At 40.4% G+C, this 21659-nt stretch overlaps 1 protein-coding gene across 20 annotated transcripts in view; it reads right to left on the reverse strand.

The window, feature by feature from the left end:
• Positions 1-21659, reverse strand: part of ABLIM1 (actin binding LIM protein 1) — a 193680-nt gene that overhangs the window by 53237 nt on the left and 118784 nt on the right. For all 20 annotated transcript variants that reach the window (XM_042019393.1, XM_042019390.1, XM_042019387.1 and 17 more), the window contains exons 5-6: positions 20971-21097; positions 19742-19835 (exon numbers count right to left, since the gene is read on the reverse strand). In XM_042019393.1, coding sequence (XP_041875327.1) covers positions 19742-19835; positions 20971-21097 — 221 coding nt within the window. The remainder of the gene's footprint in view (positions 1-19741; positions 19836-20970; positions 21098-21659) is intronic.

Below are 21659 nucleotides of genomic sequence, written 5' to 3' on the forward strand. Positions count from 1 at the left end.
TCAGATCCTGCATTTACTGTTGATTCTTGCTCTTTAGGGGCAAAATCCTCCAAACAGAGAGAGTAATGGGATTTAGGGGTTTTTAGTACAGCAGATTTAGAGCCATCAGGCAAAACAGGGTCTCTTCTAAAAGGGAAAATGAAAAGTCACTACAAAATATGTCTACTCAAGAAAGAAAAGCTAATGAGGGAGAAAACGCAGAACTGATGTTTGACTTGCAGCAACAAAGCCAATATTGAACTGAGAGAGAAAAACACAGTTAATGCTCATTTTCTATCATTTTCATTACTGGCTGTCTTCTTCATCTCTGACTCTCTCTAGCAATTATTTAACCTCTGAGGTATCCCACTAGTTTCATTCAAGACTGGAATTTATAGGATAAAGAAATCCAGAATTCATCACATTATTATGCATAGACCTGTGGCTTCTCTGAAGTTTCATTTTCCTGGACAAACTTCTGATAAGCTACTGTCAAGGGAATATAGTTTAAACCATGTACACCTGCCTCTTCAAAACAGCCAAAGGGATGGACTTCAAGTTTATCAGGTCTTTTCCCGAGACTGAAACAACTGGCCAAATTTTAGCCTGGTGTGAGTGATGATGAATGAACACCACAACCCAGGTAACACAACCCTGCAAAGTTGAAGTGTGAACACACCCTGCACTGGAGAGGTTTTGGGGAAGTCACATACCAGAGCAGCTGCAGTTGTTGTTGTTAAACACTTCCAAAACAGTTTGAGTTTTCTGCCTCTGTAATGTTTCTACAACTCATGAGTGGGATCCTTTCTACAGCGAGTATCTGCTGGAAAACATTCTGAATCTCAACTAATTCAGGACTCATCTTAATGTGCCTGACTTGCTGTGATCATCTGGGAAAATGGTTGCTAAAAATCAGTCATTTATAATGCATTAGGAAAACCTTTTGCATCTGCAAGTCAATGTAATATTCACACTTCTTAGACATCTGCTTTTGCCCTTTTAGGGCTACTAAATCCTCATTCAGTATGTTCAGTGTGCAGCTTCCTGGGATCTTATGCTACTGTGCTGTGCATTAAAAGGTTTGCATCTCAATCCTCATGGCAGTAAGAGGTAACATTGATTAAGTGCACATTTGCCCCAAACATTCTTCAGTCAAGGTGAGAGAGGGTTAAAGGCTTTCTTCTTCTCACTATGCTGAGTTCTCCTTGCCCCTTCCCAAGTTCACATCCAGAAATCCTTTGCAGTTCTCTGTGCTATGCAGCCACTGGGTTTTGATAAACCACACTGCTTATGCTCCCTTCTGAATTATTTCACTTTGATTGAGTAGTCAGGACCATCCAAACCACCAAGTACAAACTGTGACCCATATCTTAGAGGACTCTCCCTAAAGTAAGACGGAGTAAGCTAAATTAATTGCTGTAAATACCTTGGTTTGCTTAGCTAGAAGTGCTAAAACCAAACAAAATAATATTTAACATTTTTACTACGCATACAAATTCTTAAATGGAATTGAATGAATTGACAGCAATTTATTGTCAAATGAAATATTAAACCTATGTGTTGCTGTCACTGCCTGTAAAGTCTCTGTTAAATCATCAGGCACTTGCATTTGCCCTAAAAGCAAAGCACATCAGTTATCAATTTATGACAACATACAACCTCTTCTGACTTGCCTATTTATCTTCTACCCACACTGACAAATCTAAAATAGGTTCTCAGATTAAATCCCATTTGAACACAGTAGACAGAAAAAATTAAATTTAAAAAAGTAGAAGTATGTTCTCATTTACCAAATACTTCCAGAACCTTCAAATTGCAGAGTGAAGAAACAGTCACCAAAGGAATTCTATAAGCGTAATTATAAACATAAATATATGGATGCTAAATTTGAGTGGCTTTCTATGGCTCTGCAAATCTCACTGATTGGTGACTGATCAATGATATAAGAGTTTTAGTTATTTTCTACATACTACTAAAGAAATATACTATACATAATATACACATTATATGCATGTTCATGTTAATGAAATAGATACAACATTATTTTAAGTAGTATTAAGGTTCTATTTATTCTGGTAATTTCAAGACTTAAACCGGAATCAAGTCTGTATCAACACTGACCTTCAGTTTCCCAGTCTACAAAGCAGGTTAAATTACATTTAGTGTCCTACATGAAGTACTTTGGAGAAACACTGCCAAGGAAAACCATTATAGAAATGCATTCTTCATAACCAGTCTTATAAATAAAATCATGTTATCACATCTCTAATGCTTATGAAGGACTGTCAGAGGCTCAATGACCAGGATTCATGGATGATGGGCTACGGAGGGGAGCTGGATGTGTTTATTCTGCAGAGGACATGTCCCAGGTGACACAAGCAAAAGTACAAATGCTATTATGTATTATGACAATACCAAGACCTATAATAACAGTTGACAATGAGAAACCACATTTTTCATACCAGATTTTTCAAAGATCACCTTTTCAGACTCAGAAGCTATAAATTTCCAGCCTTTTTCCAGCATGCTGTTCTCCTGAATGACTTCGACTTGGACGTTATAAATCCTCCTTAGCTGATTAAGCCATTTGAAAAGCCTCTGTGGGCTGTTTACAGAGGGCTTTGAAGGCTCCTTCTAATGGGGGGGGTAATGACCCTGCTCAGTTGTCCAGAACGAGAGAGGTGGCAGAACAGAGGCACTGGGTTACACACTGTGTGCACCCAGTTTAGAGACCTTTACCAGTTTAAAAGGTAAACTAAAGGGCTGGGAGGTGTTTGAAGCACCAGCTGAACACCGTTCTCTGAGGTCGTGTCCAACCTTCTCACCCTGCTGATGCTCCAACCTCTTCACAACGTGCACCACACTCATTTACCTTCACTTTTTCAACGTCACTTGTTTGGGGACCTCCTGAAGCCAGAAATGTACTGTCACACCTAGCTGTCAAGGAAGGCAGTGGTGGGTATTGGAAGAAATATTTCCAACCCAGGAGCTGCAAATGCAGCTGCAGACAAGCTGACACAACACGTCCCAAAAACCCAGCTGAAAAAGTACCTGCACTGAGCTCATGTACAGCATTAACCCCAGGGTAACAGCACTTCAAAAGCCAAGGGCTGTATTTTCTGAGTCCAACCCCTCTGCCCCCACTTCCCACAAGACTTAACTTCTATTCTCTGAGTGCTTGTAAAGCTCTAGGCTGATTAAATAAATGTTTTCCTCTTTGGTGAACGTGAGAGCTTAAGATTTCCTATTACTCATGCCTTCAGCTCTGTCCTTCCTTCCAGAACAACAGTGAACAAGAGCCAGAGAGAACAATAACAAGAATCCCACTAGGAGAGCTCACATGCCAGTGGGTCTGGTAGAGGAAGAACTAATTACCAACAGACATGTTCTGCTGGCCAAAGGACACAATTAAGTGCATATTTGTTGTGTTACATTTGCACAGCTGCATTCGCTCACTCTCCTTTCAGAGATAACCTAGCAGTCACCTGACAGAGAGCTATTAAACATGTAGAAAGCTTAACTTCTCTATTTAAATACTACAAAAACTATTATGTAGTTGAAAGAGTACATTTGAGAGTAAAAGCACTTCCCCTTTTCCCTTTTTTTAAAGTTTTTATGAACAGTTATAATAGGCCCATTTGATGGACAAACCTATCCAATATTTACTCCTACCACAACTGAGGAGAATGACTTGATTTCTTAACTCTCTTAAGGACTAAGGAGCAGCACAAAGAATAATCCATCCCCTTAAGGAATGTCATGAATTGTAAAACAGGAACTGTGGCAGTAGCCTACCATTTTCCAGTGAAGCTTTATTTTAATTACTTGCAGAGGTCACAGAACCTTCAACCCTGTTTGATGTTCGGTGTAACATCAAATTCCATTGTTTCCTTCTCTGCAGGCTTCTGTGATCTCACAAGCGGCTGGAACAGCATAAACACTGAGAAGACCAAAATTTGCTTCTAATAACATCCTGACCCAAACTGTCCACTCATTTTTCCCAGGCTCTTATCTGTTTAGCAAGTCACTACAAATATCTGTGCTCAGAAAAAAAAAAAAAAAAAAGTGCAGTTTCTTTGCTTCCAAAGGATTTCAGAATCTATGATAAGTTTCTTTATTACTACCGATGGAAGGAAAGTGTAATAAATTTTTTTTTAATTAATTCTTGTTTAATACACATCTTTAAAATTTGGACCCTCTAAAGCTGTTTTTTACACTACTGTCACAACATCTCAATAGAAACAGCTCTCAGCACAGCTTCTGCCTCTGTTCAACCTGCGAGAGGATGGAGCAGCAGGAAGCAGAGCTCACACTGGCAGTTCCCAAGCTGATGGAGCTGCAATACACAGGACTGGGGAAAAGTGGGAAATGGAGCGTGAGGCTGTGACTGTAAATCTGAATGACAATATGCATGGAAGAGACATGGGAGACCCTCAGAGTCTTCCACTGATTGCTGTGCTGCCTTGGGTGAGACAAAACCCCAGCTGCCCTGCTGTTATGAACACTTGCACTGTTAATTCATGCCCAGTGTCTGATTTTATACAAAAATACTTCTCGGCATTACAACAGTGACTGACAATGTCATGCCAGTGTATTCCTTAATAGAAGGACTGTAAAAAACTTTGTAACTTATTAATGTTAATTCTATCGACACACAATATTGTTATAGCCATCAGCTGCTGCTGACAGCAGTGCAGTTATTCACTGCATGGAATACAGTTTTTCCTTATAGCAGAGATGTGAGTAATCATTCAGTCTAAATCCCCAGCTGTGCAACTGCTCTGCTGGCATGAAGAAACAGCCCTCGTGGCAGCTGAACACCAACTGGACTTGCTTTAGTAAGATCCTAGGAGTTACTTGTGATTGCCCTGTCAGCTCTGCTTTGAGTTCTCACTTTCCTGCAACACCCAAAGTTGAGCAAGGTGCACACACAGGTGAGATGTTTAACTATCAATTATGGTCTTTATGGAGCTGTTCATTCTGTCTTTAAGGGGCAAATCCACCTATTGCTACACACAGGATCAAAGCTGAGAATTTGTGTTACCTACACAGTTAACAGAAGGAGGTCAATACAAAAAAGGGAATTCCACTCAACTAAGAGAAGTACCCACAGGAGCCAAAGTGGCTCTCTAGGATCTTGTGGGCAGTAAAAAGGAGTAAAGCAACTGCAAACACAGGTTTATTGCCTAGTGCCAGGATTTCAGCATCACCTCTGTTAGGATCTTATGTTAGATTTATGTACAGAGAAATCTAATCCCACTAACTGAATATGCAGTTAATCAGAAGCAATCCAGCAGAAATATATGTACTATACTTTATTAAGTTACATTTCTATCTAATTGTAATATGAATCTGTGATTCACTGCCTTCATTATCCTTATTTTAGGTGCATATGAAGGTAAAATCCAGCACCCGCCATTTAATTTTCTTTTAAACCCCATTTATTGCAAAGATTTTTTTAAATTTTGAACTCCTCAGCAGCAAGTATCTGACACAAATCCCTTCTCTGTTTCTCAACAATGTTGGAACAGGTCCAGTTTACAAGTATAGGTGTGGGCTTCCTATATCTTCTGTAATCTATAAGCTTCAGAAAGCGTTAGATAACTAAATATTCCTTTATGTTGTATACATTTTGTCCAGCACGATTTTTGACATGAAAAGATACGTCAGAAACTGAGGGATCTGCTTACAGCCACATTCATATTTCTGGATTAGTTTGCAATTAGAATTAACCAGGAAAGCTACTTTACAGTAACTCCACCACAGTGCCAAGGGCCTTTTCAAACAGCCTAATGCTGGAATAACTGCAATTTTGACTCCAGCAGCCAGAGAAAAGCCTGTGCTGACTGCAAGAGTGCAGTGTAGGTGTGCTGAGCTGTACTGAGTGACCCATGTCTGCAGCATGGTGGGAAAGCCATTCCAGCCCCAGCTTCCAGCCTGCTGAGAGCAGAGCAAAGCCCTTGGCTTGGTTCAGTGCCGAGTGCCAGTTCCGTGGCACAAGAGAAGGGACAGCAGGGAGCCCTGGGAATGGATTTTGTACCGGATACACACAAGAGCCGATCTTCCACAACACCGGGAATCTCCCACTTTCCAAGTCATCCTCGTGTTTTCCTTCATTAGGGGATGACAGAACCACTGAGTTATCAGGAATATGGGAGTTCAGGAGTGAGACACGACCCTGTTTCTCCTTTTAGCTCTTCACATGAAGTGACTGCTGGTCCCTCGACCTCTTCCTCTGGCTGGACCTCGAGTAACAGAGCTGATGTTTGTGCATTAGCAGGTCACATCCACTGCAGCTGTACTTGCAATGCTGCAACAATAGCTCTGAAACAATGGGAAGTAACTTGAACTGGAAATAACTTCCTCAGACAGTAGAAATACAGCTGACTCCAACCTGCTGAAGTTTAGCTAGAAAAGCCAGTAACAAACTTCCTTTGTATCTTAAAAAAACCGCAGTAGAATTATTTCGTAAATCAGAAAGTTTTGCACCTGACAGCAGGTAATAAGTACTGGACCTCATCCTAATATAAAAAGCTTTTCATCATTTTCAAGAATTAGCAATTATCTCCAATCATGATTTGTTTGCATGCATGGACAAACAAAAATAGCAAGCAGTGTTAGATACGGATATATAATTACACATGCATGTGGCTTTTGGAAGGAACATACATATTCCTAGATCTTAAAGCAACCATAAAAGGAAAACTCAACAATCTTTAAGACATTCTGCTGCATGTCCCAATCATAAGAACTGAGATAATATTAACTAAAGAGAAAAAAAAAAGGCAATGACTAAGTCATTACATTATAAATAAACACAACTAATAAGAAAGATAAATTTACCAAAGAAATAACTAGAAACAGTATGTTTAAAGACAATAAAAATCTTTATTAGAGCATGATATAAAAAAACCAAAAGCAGATCAGGCAAAGCTCCCTTGCGAGCTGTAGATGAAAAATGATGAAAGATGACATAGAAAAGGCAGGAGTATTCAGGATGTGTATCTTTAGGGTCTGTATTTGATGATGCCAATTTCTTGTTTGATGCTGGTTATTGAGCTAGATTTTTTTTAGTAGTGTTTTTCATGAACCAAGATTTACAAGTTATTCAAGACCTGAATAATTTGAACTCAAAGAGGCTTAAGAAAACTGTATCTAGGCATTGCTCAGACAGATGGCCCTGATAGCAGGGGAGGCTCTGCTGAGCCAGATACCTCAGAGATTACTTCCTGCAACCCACAGCATGAGGTACCGCTGGCCAAGACAAGAATATAAAACCTTCCCTGGTGAATGTGCTGGTGACTCATAGGCAATGCTTGTTTAAGCCATCTAAACCAACCAAGCGTGTTCTAACAGACTGATGTAAAATGCCTGCAAATCGAGAAGGCAAGGGCCTGTGAGACTGAGAGCCATGTTCTGGGCAAGAGCAATTGACAGAGGCAGTTGGGGAACATCATCAAAATCTCCCAGAAAAGGTTGTCACAGAGGACCTGAAAGGGCTGGCTCTTCTGATCATTTAATGTATACAAAGAATATAAAGGAAAAGGAGAAAAAAATTTATAACCCTGGTGTGTGCATACAGGTGGATTTGCAGAAGGGAACTCAGTGAAGAACATCAACACAAGGTGAGCTTTTAGCTGTGATCCTGAAGGACTCAAAGTCAAATCATTACTTAGATAAAGGCTTCAGAGGGGACTAGATCACAATGACAGGTGATTAAAGCCGAGAAAGGAGGTAATAGCAGGAAAGAGCAGAAGCTTTTCAATCCCATTGAAAACTCTGTGACATCAAAAAGCTGGAATTAGACAAATTTAACCTCAAAACAAGGTGAAGTTTCTAAAAAGCAAAGGTAATTTAAGCAGCATGAGGGAAAACGTTTGGCCTTGCAATCATTCTGCAGTTTTCATGACTGGGTAATTTCCCAAAGGATAAGCTTTCATTTGGTTTCTAGGGAAAAGCTCTGATTTTGAAAAGAGAAGGTCAAGCAAAATGACTTTAGCAGTTCTTCTGACCTTAAAAACCATTCCAATGGACATGACAAAGAAAGAAGATTTCACAAATGCATCAGACAGCTCCTAGGGAGCACGGGTTATACTGGAAAAATTTCCAACAGAGTTAAATCAGTTTACTGAGACCTGTCTTGGCTAAGCAGCAAAATTCCTGGTACAGCAGGGGCCTTGCAGCTAGAAGGCAGCTTTGGTTGATCTGACCTGTGGTTCACTGAGACAGTACAAGTGCAAGACCAGCAGAAATTCTGGGGTTGGGTGAGCTGCATCGGCCCCAAAATTTCTATTGACCCAGAGAGCCCAGCACTGTGACAGGGCTTGATGCTATGGGGAAGGCTGGGAGAACAGCTCAAGATAAAACTCATGTTAAACTGTTCAGTGGGCAAGTGCAAACCACTTTCCAGCTGATGAAACAAGTGAGAGCTTGGGAGTTTAAGCAACTCACCCTGGACCAAAATTAATGCTTGCAGCACAGCCAAGCAGAGAACTCAAATCCTCAGAGTCCCAGCACTGCTGGACCTCCGTGTAGCCCGGCACTAGATCTAAGTAACTGTAGCCAAGTTTCTTGTTCATCTCACACAGAAAAGCCTTTCCTGTTGTCTGTCAGAAGGCTGATCCAGGAGCCATGCAAGCTTTGGCATGTGATTTAGCAAAGCCTGGGCTCCATTCTGGTATCTGCATTCATTTCAGAGGGAGTGTCCCAAAAACAACAGAGAAACAAGAGTTGCAAGGGCCAAAGGAGGGGAGAAGGCAACTATGCATGAGGTCAGACTCAGTACATACACAGAAAATAACCAGAGAACATAAAACAAAAGGAGCGTGTAAGAAACAAAGTAGACATGCAACACTCAATTTATGCCAGTTTGTACCATGGAGACTCATGGATTGTCCTGATAGGGAAACGTGGGAATTGTCCAGGGAATACTTTTTTCTATTAGTGACTAGAGCCTGCTCGTGTAGGAAAATGATCCTATTGAAACCAGTCTGATCTGATAATGCTTCAAAAAGTCTAAAGAATGGGTTTTATCCTTGAGTAACTGCAATGCTACCTACTACCTTTGGAAATCTCTTAAAGCAAGAGGTCACAACAAACAACAGACGACAACCTAGGGAAAGGACAAATTTGCTTCAAATACTTTTCTTCCCAGTCACTCCACAGTCATCCATATCAGTTATGAGCCTGTATTTGACTACATCCAGACATTTCTAAGGAATCCTTGTTTTGTGATTCCAGCCAAAGTGTTTATGTTACAGTAAACTTAAAATGGAAATAAGAAAGGACATCAGGGTAACCAGCGGATAGTTAGTGTAAAGAAATTGTTGTCTCTTTTTCAAAAAGAACAACTTTGAATAGATGTCAGACCATCAACATGTACTCTGCTAGAAGCAGAGCCTTTGCTTTTTGGCAGAAGTCCTTTTTTTTTTTTTCTATTTGTCAGTCTTCTAACTGCTGATATACATGATTTCCAATTACAGCGGCAAAACTATGCAAGTACGTTTTTGAATCCTTGCTGGCATGAATATCCAATCAGAGTATGCATGTTGGAGCCAAGACACAGGGATTTTACTCCCTGTCTTGTTTACTTCAGCTCCATATAAAAATCAAGATTTCTCGTTACCACAGAGAAACTATTCCCACATATTAATGTAGTGATGAGCAGGAAAGAGCTGGTGGACATAAAGCAGAAAAGGATATCTAACAACATTTGCTGCCATTTGATCTTCAACTGACTACAGCATCTCCGTGATTTTGCCTCAACGCCAGTAGCTCAAGGGTGATGGTGAGATAAATCTGCTAAAAGTTTCTTACTGCCTCACTCTTTACTCTCCTCACTGCTAGGAAAAAACATTACCCAGCCAAGATGCAACTGCTTTACAGAACGCTAAGCAACAGCAAATCCATCTTTATGCATAACCAATCTCTCTCTCCAAATCCTGCATGTAAAAGTCAATTGCTTAACATTTTAACTTATGCTTAAATGATTTACAACAGTATTTCCTTGACCTCTGCAAACCACAAAAAATCCCAAACTAGTTTCACAGACAGTTTAAATGCCAGAGTATCTGCATTTCTAGTGATGAAAAGATGCATCTCTTACTGTGTGCTATTTTCCCCTCTTAAAAAGAAAAAGACTTGTAATAAATGTCACACATCCCAGATATCTATCCAAAGAGCTACAAGACCTGTATGATCTTCTAATGTAGCATGAGCATGTAATTAAAATCTACCCATCTTGTACTTCAGGTGGTCATTTCAAACATTTAATACCCATAAAATACTCATATGATCATATTTATTCATCTGTAAAACCACCTGCTCAATAAAGACAGGTGTTAATTCTGTGGAATTCAAAGTCCCTAGAGATTCCAAACATGTCTTTTGGGCTAGTATTTGTTTTTCTTAACTTTTTTTTCCCCCCTCAGGAAAACACCCTGACAAAGCAGACAAAAGAGAGAGGTGGCTGAGTCCTCACAAAGTGAGTGCTGAGCACAATACCCGGATGGAGCCTGTTGCAAGCAGGTGACAGCTACGGACTTGTCCCAACAGGCTCTTCTCCACTTCTCAAGTTTCAAACACGTTATTGCTGCATTCTTCTCAACAATTATTTTTTATGGGAGATAGGTATAAGTTCTACCCATGTCTTCCAGAAGTCGGTCATAAAGTCTTCACTGATAGGAAGACTTAAAAATGAAACATCAGATTCCTGCAAAAAAATATTTTACCATTTAATCCATTTTTCAGTGTGATCTCTGTCCAGGAGAAGCAAAAAGTAACTGCCTGAAATAATTTCATATTGCTGCAGCGTGCACAGCCACATTCCCCTGTCACCACATCCCACCTGCCAGTGGGGCTGCAACACTGGAGGAACTCCTGGGTTCAGTCTAAGCATTTTGGTGCAGGGATCATGATTGGTTTCATCTCTCTCTTGTGGGTGATTGTGGCAGGTAGCACCAGAACAATGCAAAGGTTTGAGAGATGGACAGAAGAAGCAATGGGGGCTACAAAATAAAACTAGAGAATTATGTTTTCCCTAAAGGAGTCTGCTCCAAGAGAACAAGATGTGTTCTGCCCTACAACCAAGAAACTGAATTCTTAATCCAATTAACTAACACTAATAATACATTAATCTAGCTAAATTACTCTTCTGCTAAAAGCTGCTATGTGTTCTGTGCACCTCTAAGACATGAAAAAGCTACTTATTTTGTCTGTTCCATCCTACTGGAATAAATGCAATGGCTATTTGTCACAAAGGCTGTTGGTGGTGGCAAGAAACTTTGTGCTAATACAAATGCCTCTACTGAAATGTCATTTTAAATAATTTTGACCTGTCTGCTGCAGTTTTTTTGGTAATATTTAGTTCAAGAAGCACACTAGAGAATATTTAACTAAATTAAAAAGATAAACACTGAAGATGTTTTGCTAGGAAACATAGATCCTAATCAGCAAGATTGTACTCACAAAAGCAATTTATAGAGATAAGCCATAATTTTATAAGCACCTGAGAGATTTCACAAATCCCTTTGTGGCAATAAGGAAGATTTAATTGGTTATTTTTTCAAATTACTTGTTGCAACCTGCTCGTATTATTCACCATCTTTACATCCTCTTAACATTCCTCCCCTTCCTATTGATGTTCAAATTGACTGAAGGATGGTTTCCAAACCACTGCTGAGAAGTTAATGCCTTGTGATTATGCTGCCATAGCAACTGAACTTCTGTTAGGGCTCTGTCAACTTCAGATACTCTTTTGTCATCTTTATATATCAACTCTTACCCAACTACAGATACCCCTCCTGCCAAATTCTGTCTTTTGAAGGGGGGAAATCACTAAAATCCTGTTAGAAAGATCTTTAAACCAAGCATTTTATGTTCTTTTTCTGCAGGTATATTTATTCTAGATTTTTGATCTTGTCTCTGGTGTGGTGTTCTCAGCAATTACAGCAGGGTATTTTTCATCAGGGAAATGTAGTCTAAATTAAATTAAATCTATGGTGCTACTCAGCTACATAGGCAACCTGTCTGAACCATTTACCCATATCCTGAGTTATTGTTAAACTTTTCGTTTCCCTGCGTTTATCCAAAAAACCTCACATTAAGAAAAAAAAATTAGCATTCCATGTTAACTGATAAAACACATTTCTCAGCAAAAAGGCAGGGAAACTGGAAACAGATGCTAACCATATTTCTCTGTACAAATCTCCAAAGTGATCAAAAGAACCAAGAAACTCTATCAAGAATTATTTAAGATAGAGAATTGTATTGTTCCTCCATACAGCAGCAATCAGTCGCAATCAGAAACAGCCCAAGCTCTGTGCCATTCTCCTCTCTTCCTGGCAGTTTAAAAACATGTGTAGCTGCACTCTCTTTATCTAAACCACAGAATTACACACAGCCTTTAAAAAAAACCTCCTTCTGGTGCACAGGAACAAAAGTACAAGTAACCCTATTATGATCCCACTGGCAAGCTATTCAGTCACTTCACAAAGCTGCACCCCCCTCTCCCTCCTCCAGGAAAGCCATGACCCTTTCCAGTTCAGCTCTGCTTTCACAGGAAGGGGTTTACCTTCTGATAGGGATTTTTCAGTCCAAGTCCATTTCCTCCTCAGCTCCGCTGAGGCTCAGGCAGGAGCAGCAGCGCTGTGCCGCTGGTTCTGTTCTCTCCGAACCCGCCCGGCTGTGCCTAGAGCTGCACAGCCAGCCCGGAGCCTCACTCCTCCTCCTCCTCCCTCAGCCCTCTCCTGCACACACCCACCAAAACCAGCAAATAACCCTCCCTGCACATTAAACCCACTCGGGCAGCAACCCGGCCATCCCATTCTGGGAAAGGAAAAGGGGAAGAGCACCGGCCCAGGCAGGGGCAGGACCATTCTCATCACGTTTGTGTGTCACTATTTGATGTCGACACAATTCAGAACATTTTTCCCGTGGGGAGAGGCATCTGCTGAGTATGAACTCGGCACTCTCCTCCTCTGGAAGTTATTAAATATTACTTCTCCAGCTTCTGAAGAATTTATACAGCCTCCTGGGTGCTAGTCTAGTTTTGTTAGAAACAGTTTCACCGAGATGGTATTCTAGCCTAATTCAGACTGATGCAGCCAAAGTGCTGCAGCCACTTCTCACACCAGCACCTGTATCCCGTTATCCTGTTTGCACATTTTGGAGCAAGATCATGCTTCAGTCACACCCTAGGAACACTGGATGAGTCTTCAATGGGCTCTGTGCTCTGAGCCTATTTGATCTCTCCCAGGTATCTTCCATAATCAAAAAGGTCCTGTGCTCTTCTGTATGTACCTGTCTGACAACCAACCATAGCATGTGCTTCTGCTTTTGTTATCATCTACCTGGGACGTTCAAGCAACATGGTCATGTTTTCTCCTTTATTCTAAAGGCAGTAAAATTAAACACAAACAAAGCAAATCACAGGCGTATCAAAGCATGCACTGAACTCCACTGCTGCTTCTCATATGCTCTGTGGCCTTTTCCTCTGGATTATTGTGGGGTGTGTAAGATTACAGCAGTGACTGGGAGATACTGGTTGAGAGCAAAGTCTCTCCCAAGCCTGTAAGACATATAAAGCAGTGGATACTTAGTGCTATGAAAACTGAATGGTAGTGCATTCTTCAGGGATATTATTTTACCACAACTTCAACATAGCACCAAACCTGTTTAGATCCATCCTATCATCAGTCTCTGTTCGGTTCATTAATTGCTTCATTTATAAAAGTGTTTGAAATTTTACTTCACATCAACCTATATTATCAGTACAGGCTGCATCATTAAAATCCAGTAAATTACATATTTTGTGATACTTCCTGAATAATTCCTATGAAAACAGTCTTCCTAAATACCTCATTAGGTAGAAGAATATATGCTACTCTTTCATTTAACATTTCTGAACAGAATTGAAATAAATCTCAGGTTAAGAGATTCTCTACATGGCTCCTCAGTCTAGAAAGTGTTTTAAGAACACAGGACCAGATGCATAACGGTACTGCAGTACCTAACTAAACTCTGTACTGCATGGGCCTTTGCAGAGAAGGGTGATGTTTTCACATAAGCTATGAGCCTAAGTCTCCTTAAAATAGATTAGTTAAACATGCAGGCTGCTGAGTTTCTCTGAAAGTCAATCAATTGAAGCATCTGAATGCTAATACTCACATGAGCAAAGCTGCTCACATGGGTGAGTGTTTGCATAAGGCAACACATGAACAACATTGACAGGCATTGTTCAAATAATTCACTTACAGTTTGTATGGGAACCAGCAAGGTTGTTCTGTCATGATATTTATTTGTTTATTTATTATTTAGAACAGAACCATTCACATCTAAAGAATCAGCAGAAACTTCTATGAACCCCTCACAGCACAGGTTTCTAAATCTAGCTCTGAAAACATCTGAAGAAACTTAAAGGCTCTTCTGGGTTACATGCCTTGCCTCTTAAATATGGATACAATTTTCTTAGACAAATGTAACAGCTTTCACTGTTTGTTTGCTGTTTCCCTCTCATAATTATTGCTATTTCCTTCTATCTTCAGAAGTCAAGGTGTCTCAGAGTTGACATCTTTCAGAATTAGTTACAGCACAGATGAGAATCTTAAAATTCTGGCAATTAAAGTAACAGTATTTACAAGTACTAAACTTCATCTAGGTTAAGTACCACATCTTGAATTAATACTCCTCTTTAAAATCAGGGGAAGCTCAGCATAAATTACAACATCACAAACATATCTAGAACTTGACCTGACCTTGCAATCTGAAATCAAGGGAACCTTCTGGTGGCCTGGCATTTCCCTTTTCAGGTCCATCTGTGAAAATGGCACTGTGCCACTGCTTACAAGGTGGGGTGCAAGATTCAACAGTGCACAGGAAACAAACCCAGGGCAGGCAGCAGCCCCTCAAACATGAACTAGAGCTATGCACAGCCAGGAGAAATCACACAATGGCTTTTTTGTTTGTTTGTTTTGCCAATTAATATTAAGCAAATAGCATTATAAAAATAAATGCGTGGAGTAGCAAGATGGTTAAGGCACTTGAGAACAGGTATATACATCTCTAGATCATGAGATCAAATCCTGTTCAATCAGTTACAGCCAAAAAAGGGTGAAAATTTTAAGACCTGGATCTTATTCTCAGGCTTTTCATATGATTTCATGCAAAATATTCACCCGTTTCTGCCCTCATGTCTTTTTTGTGCCGATCTAAAAGGATACTGCTTAGGAGTATTGTAACACATTTTAGATAAGCAAAGATGAAATACATGGGTACAGGCATGATCCACCATTCTCTGAAGTCAGCTGGAAGCTTCTCAATGATTTAACATATTTTGAATTAAGCCCTGGAGCAGTAGTTATACTGTGTATGAAAAACACATTAGACAAAAATCATTTAGGTCGACATCTTTCAAATGGCTAAATATATGCTGAAGTTTACTTACATTTGTGAAGTTGCACATGTCTGCATAGAAATTTGGAGTTTTAGGACCAGAAGGGCATGTTTCAATAGGCAAGCCCTGAAGCTATGAAAACCATTGCTTAGTGGAAAGTCTGTGTAGAAGTCCTCACTCTCACTATGCTGTTATTGCCTGCTAAAAACGTTTTTTACCAGAGTTAATGGGAAATGAATAATTTTTCATAACTAAAGATTCCTTTCTGCTGGAGAAGCCCAAGGAAGACAGTGATCTCTGTTGCCTTGACAACATTTCCCGAAACACTCAAGCATTAAAGTATCCAGTATGCTCAGGAAAGCTGCAATATCTATTTCATATTGGACATTTACCACATTTATTGTGTTGGCATGCACTCATCTATCATCTGTGAGTATCTGTCACAGAGAGCAATGTGCCAAATAATACATCAGAAATATCTGAGCTGACTTAAATGCACATGGGATTTTTCTTGAATATTTCCATGGCTACTGAAAGTTCTTAGATCTATGGCCTAGAAAAAAAGAGCATTCTTCCATGATTTGTGGATATTAGCAAAATAAGTCCTGTCTTTCTATTAGTGCATTTCTTAATTGAGCAAAGGGGTCACCTCTACTGACTGGAGGAAGTCTGTCCTTGGATCTCAAGGTTTGAACCCAAACCTTGGCATTTCTGACAGGTTTTGTTGAGGGTGCTACCAGGGCCACAGCATGGCTGTTTCTGAGATGAAGACTCTCAGGTCCACTTTAGGACTGGCTGTCTCTCTTGCTGGCTGTTGATTGTAGGAGACTGAAAAATCTGACTTCCTCAGAGGTGCTAAAGCCATACTGGGGGACAACATAAGCAGGAGCTGCAAGTCTGGAATGTTGCAAAGAATCTCAATCTCTCTTTAAATAAAAATAAATAAGTAAAATAGGCTTTTACTGGTAAAATAGACAGCACCAGCCTCTGTGAACCCAAACATAAGTTTCATGCTTTTGTCTCCCTTCAGTTTTTCTACAGTCTGCCCTAGATGTAATAAGAAGAAGTAGAAAAAAAAATAGCACCAAAATGGACTGCTGCTAATCACTTCTGATCCATTAGAGGGAAGTGTTTGTACACAATGTACCATAAAATTCCCTTCAATCTCTTCTAATAATTTCTTTGGATGAAGATGATGAGACAGTATACTCTGCTTCTGACATAATGAATTACTTTAATGACAAATAAAATGGAATGTACTGATCAGTATATTTACTACAGGGCATTTGCTACAATCGTTTTTATTAACAAAGGCAAAATACAAAGTGTTTTGGGGTTTTTTCCCTCTGCATGTTAGTAGGTATAATTTGGGCTGGGCAGTTATAACCTCTACCTAAACAATTCCTGTAAGTGTGCTACTTCACACCAGGAATGTGGTTTCCTTCCCAAGGGGGAAACAGCAGGACAAGAGACAACCTACATGATATAAATCATCAAAAATACCCACATTTTCCAAAGAAATATTGCCAAAGAAAACGAAGAGGGAAGACAGTAATCCTCCTGTGAGAATCTCAAGCTTCATCTAAATTAAAACTTCAGGTGAACTGAAAGGTTGTGGGTGATCCCCAGTACAGGATAAGGAGATTGTTCATCGTCCTGCCTCAAACAGGTCTGCAGCCCTCTCTGAACTGTGGCATCCTGTTCTGTGAATTATCTCCTGTGGCCCTGTGGCTGCTTCCGATCTCTTGTCTCCGTTATTACCAGAGGATTTATGTCATGCTCTGACCCCATCCTTCAGACGACCTCTCCTGCCCAGAGGGGACACACGTGCTGACACATGATTTTCTCATACTAGCTTTCAACTTATAAGTTCCTTGAGTCATATTTAGAGGCATCAGTACTCTCCCTTTGGAACTGTGCAGCTCTGACAGTGACAGCCACAAAACAAGCCCACAGTTCTGATAAACTGCTCTGATTGTTGAACAGTAGCTGCTCACCTGTATCTTCCAAACTTTTCCAGCACCACGTAAAAGACACAGAGTGTTGGAATGTCTCTCCTGCATCTGCATTCCCAGACACCCAGAGAACTTCAACCATGGGCTATCCAAGCTGCTAATACACTGCAATTCAGTTAAGCCAATGTCTGAATGGCCTCCCTGGCTACACAATGCTTATTTTTTTGGTGAAAATTTCTAACAATTTGGCCAGCCTACACCTTACAGACAGCAGTCAGAGCAACACAACTTCTACAGGCCTTCGAGGAGTTTGGTGTCACTTATGTACTGAGAACCACTGCTGCCCTCTGCTGCAGTACTTCGGGTTGTGTCTCTGATAACCAGTAAGAGCCACAAATATTCAAGCAAAATTTCTAGTCTCAACCAGAACTTAGCATGCTTAATGTTTCCATTACTGACAAGATCATTCAAAAGCTCTGTTTCTAATTCATCAGCAAAGTCTGATGCTGCAGGGGCCAGGTCAAAGAGAAAAAACGATCTTTTTTATCTGATTTTGACTCTAGAAGAGGGAGATCATTGCAAGAGTTTGGACATGCTTCCTTTCTGCAGCAAGTGTTGTCTCATCTTCTGATAATAAACAGCCATAGAAGAATAAGAACTGTGAAGTGAGAAACTCACCTTGGGGCCAGAATGAGCACCAAGGTTCTGCCCAGGATACATCTCTGATAACATGAACTTTAGCTTAAATGATGATGGACAGGCAAGTTCCAGGTCAATTGAACCAATCTTTCCTTAGTCTCAGTTTATCCAGTTCTGATAGGACACAGCTCATGACCCCTTGAACAGCTAGGTTTCTTCCTCACTGATGCTAGGAAGTGTAACATGAGTGCAACCTTGCCATATTCACAGCTACTACACAAAATGCTCCAGATAGAAATAGTTTATTTCTTCCCAGCTCTCCACAGACTCTAATAACCCTCTCTTCTGTCATTTTCATCTGAATAGGTTGCATTGCTTATAGGTTAGAGCCAACTGTCATGTACACCTAAAATAATTTTAGAATTATTTTATGTTACCCAATCTCACAAATCCAATTATTTCTCTCCTAAGTGCTTCCTGTACAGCATGGCAACTAAGGTGTCTCCAATACATAATGCTAAATTGCAAAACTCATCAGTGGAGAGGAATAGATAAGCAGATGGTGGCAGACCAGAAGAAGCAAGAAGAGACACAGCCTTCCTACTCAAGGGAAAACTCAGGCTGCTCGCAGTAATTATCTGTGCAGGTCTCCAAAGGAATTAGATACACATTTCAAAGGAGGCAGGCTATGAGTCTGGCTAATGAAAGAACTGTACATCCTTCCAGTGCATGCAGTGACAAATGCACCAGGTGTCCACACGAGCTCTGAGTCTCTTATGGTGACTGGTTAATATTCTGAATGCTGGACCAGAGAAACCTCCACAACTAAAACCACAATACCACTTCATGCCAAACACGAACCTTCTCACAGGAGGGCTGACACAGTCTTACATTTGTAGTAGATGGGACAAAAAGAAGGAAAGCTGTAACACACTTTCACTAGCAACTTCCAGCTGCTTTTATTTTCTGTGACACTTTCAGGTTTATTTTCAGTTATTCACTGAAAAACATACAGTCCAGCTGCTGACCTGAGCTCACAGCTTAGGTTCTTTCCACTGAACAGAGTTTCCTACAGGGACAAGAGATAACAGTTTTGCTTCTCATATCTCAGTAATAAGGAAGGTCCTCTGCATTTTTGCCCCTTAAACAATTCAATAATGACACAGAGGAATCCATGCACAGTTCAAGGATTCCAGCTCAAAGGGGACTTACCAGAGCCATGAGAGATGGAGGTTGGTACTGACATCTCTAAAAAGATTTGACTGGTTTCAATGAGAATGTTGAGGACTCCAGGTAAGAGTCAGCAAAGGAGATTATTCAGATGGTTTCTGCCTTCTCACTTCTGAACATATAATTTACTTCTCCAGCACATTTCTCCCTCTCACCTCCTCAGCATCATTCAGATCACGTGTAAATCTCACGTGGCAAGTTCTGACAAACTTATGGTTGTCAAAGGTGATTCCAGTACTCAAATTACTTCTGTAAATATATTAAATCTGACACAGAATAAGCAGTGCAATAGACTTTGCAGATCACCACGGAAAGAGAAAAATAGAAACCACAGATCCATAGAAACTAGTCCAATTAATTCTAGATCAGATACTTTTCCTGATGACTGCAAAACTAAAACACTGAAAATAATTCTGAAAATCAGCAACTTTGTTCTAAAATCAGCAGGAAGCCTTTCTGTGAGAATTTTTGTATTCTCTGCAGTTACATGAGGACATAATGGGACATGGCTCAATTTTTCATAAACTCTAGTTTACACAACACCTACCTCTAGGACTTTCCCAGTAATGAACTGGTGACATGCTTCACACTTGACTCCAAAAAGAACTTGGTAGTCCTTTTCACAGTAAGGAGCACCATCTCTGAAAAACAATTAACAAATTCACAAATTACAAACCACTTCTTATTAAACAGGTTACAGCATGAGTTACTCTCTTCCTTTGTCTTCAGTTTGGAACTACACACAGACAGAGGTAAATGGGGAGAGTTCAAGGGAAACACTTTGTAGAAACAAAAATCATATTCTCACTAATGCCTCTTAGAATTATTCCTTAAATTCCCATCAAGACAAGGCATCCAGTACAAACCACTAAACCTCCTTCTTTAGAGCAGACTCTCTACACCTACAGGTGGTGCAGTTCCAGGGAATCAGTGTCACTGTCTCTGGGGAGGAGAGGAGATCACAGTCTATCACAGGCAGACAGTTTTTGCTCACTTCAGAAAAAAAAACCTTATATAGTGTGCAAGACTATAAGCAGTTACTTTTAAGTGTAAGATAATGTATTTTTTTGGTATGAACAAGGAACATACAGTAAAAGTGGAAACACTAGTCAGCCTAGGAGTCTTTCTCAGGCACTGGATTTTTTCTTGAGGAATTACAGATGCTACTTCTTATAAATATTATACATACCCAAATGGAAGGTTTACAAAACATGCATTGTTTCCCTATTTTTTCTTTTTGCTATATGCTTGAAGGGGGAAAAAGAGATTGTATCTTCATTCTCTCTCTTTTATAATTTCCCTATTCCCTTTCTCTACACTTTCTTCCACTCAAAACCCTCTTCATTAGTTTCTTATATGGAGATGAGAAATACAGTGTCAGGTCAATCACATCATCATGTTTATTCTGTTTTCTAGCAAAGGTAAGAAATGAATGAATTCCTACTTTTTTTTCTCAAAATCACATGTGGAAAGCAAAATGACACAATGCTTTATTCGGCTACTACAGAAAACATATGCAACAATCCACCTAATCCTCTGTGGGAACACGGACTTATACCCCTTTCAGTATTAAACATCACCTTTCAGTTACACTTTGCAGTTCACTTTCCCAGCTCAGCTCTCACTGGGAACAAAGATCTTGGTGTATATGAAAAGGTGGTCAAAACAGGACTTCTAGATGTGAATTTTGCTGCAAGCTCTTCTCTGCTAGCAGCTAAAACTGTGCCAGGAGTTCAGAAGAGAAGCAGAGAAGAGTATTCAGAAGAGAATACTCACTTGCTGATGTATTCCCCGGTTAGGACCTTCCCACAGGCCTTGCACTTAAAGCACCCCAGGTGCCACTGCTTATCCAGGGCCAGCAATGCTTGTCCATTTTTTATGTCTCTTCCACAGCCAGCACAATCTGCAAACAAGCAAACAAACAGATGCATTTGTTGTTAGCTACTTGGTTCATTACCCTTCATTAACTGCCCCCCATCACAACACTTGGTAGCCAAAGGGATGAACTACACAGCAGTGCAAAGATGCATCTTCCCTTCCTTAAAGCCTTCCTGGGTCCTCTACAAAGACTCAATCTTTGGCATTACAGACATACTCAGTAGAAGAGGGAAAGTATTTCTCCTGTTTTTCTTGCTGCTTATGATTCAAAGACCGCCTGGCAAACTCTGTAAAAACTTCAGATTTTGTTAGGAACAAGCTACAAAAAACCCTCACTGTAGAAAGCTCCTGTCTTCCAAAGCAATCGGCGTTCCTCGTTTTGCTTTCAGCAAGACCCTGAGCGCTTCACGGAGCTGAGCGAGGCGAGCGAGCAGCAGCAAGGGCGCTGCACGTCCCCGTTGGGCGGCAGCAGAGCCCCGCGAGTGGCACAGCCCGGAGCAGCAGGGCACAGACCTTTCTCCAGGGACAGCCCAGAGCAGCCGTGACAGCCCGGTGACTGCCGAGACCTTTCTCCAGGGACAGCCCAG

This window comes from Corvus kubaryi, unplaced genomic scaffold (assembly GCF_017639235.1).
Source record: "Corvus kubaryi isolate FWS band 111438036 unplaced genomic scaffold, C.kubaryi_AGA036_p1.0 138, whole genome shotgun sequence".
In the NCBI taxonomy this organism is placed as follows: Eukaryota; Metazoa; Chordata; class Aves; order Passeriformes; family Corvidae; genus Corvus; species Corvus kubaryi.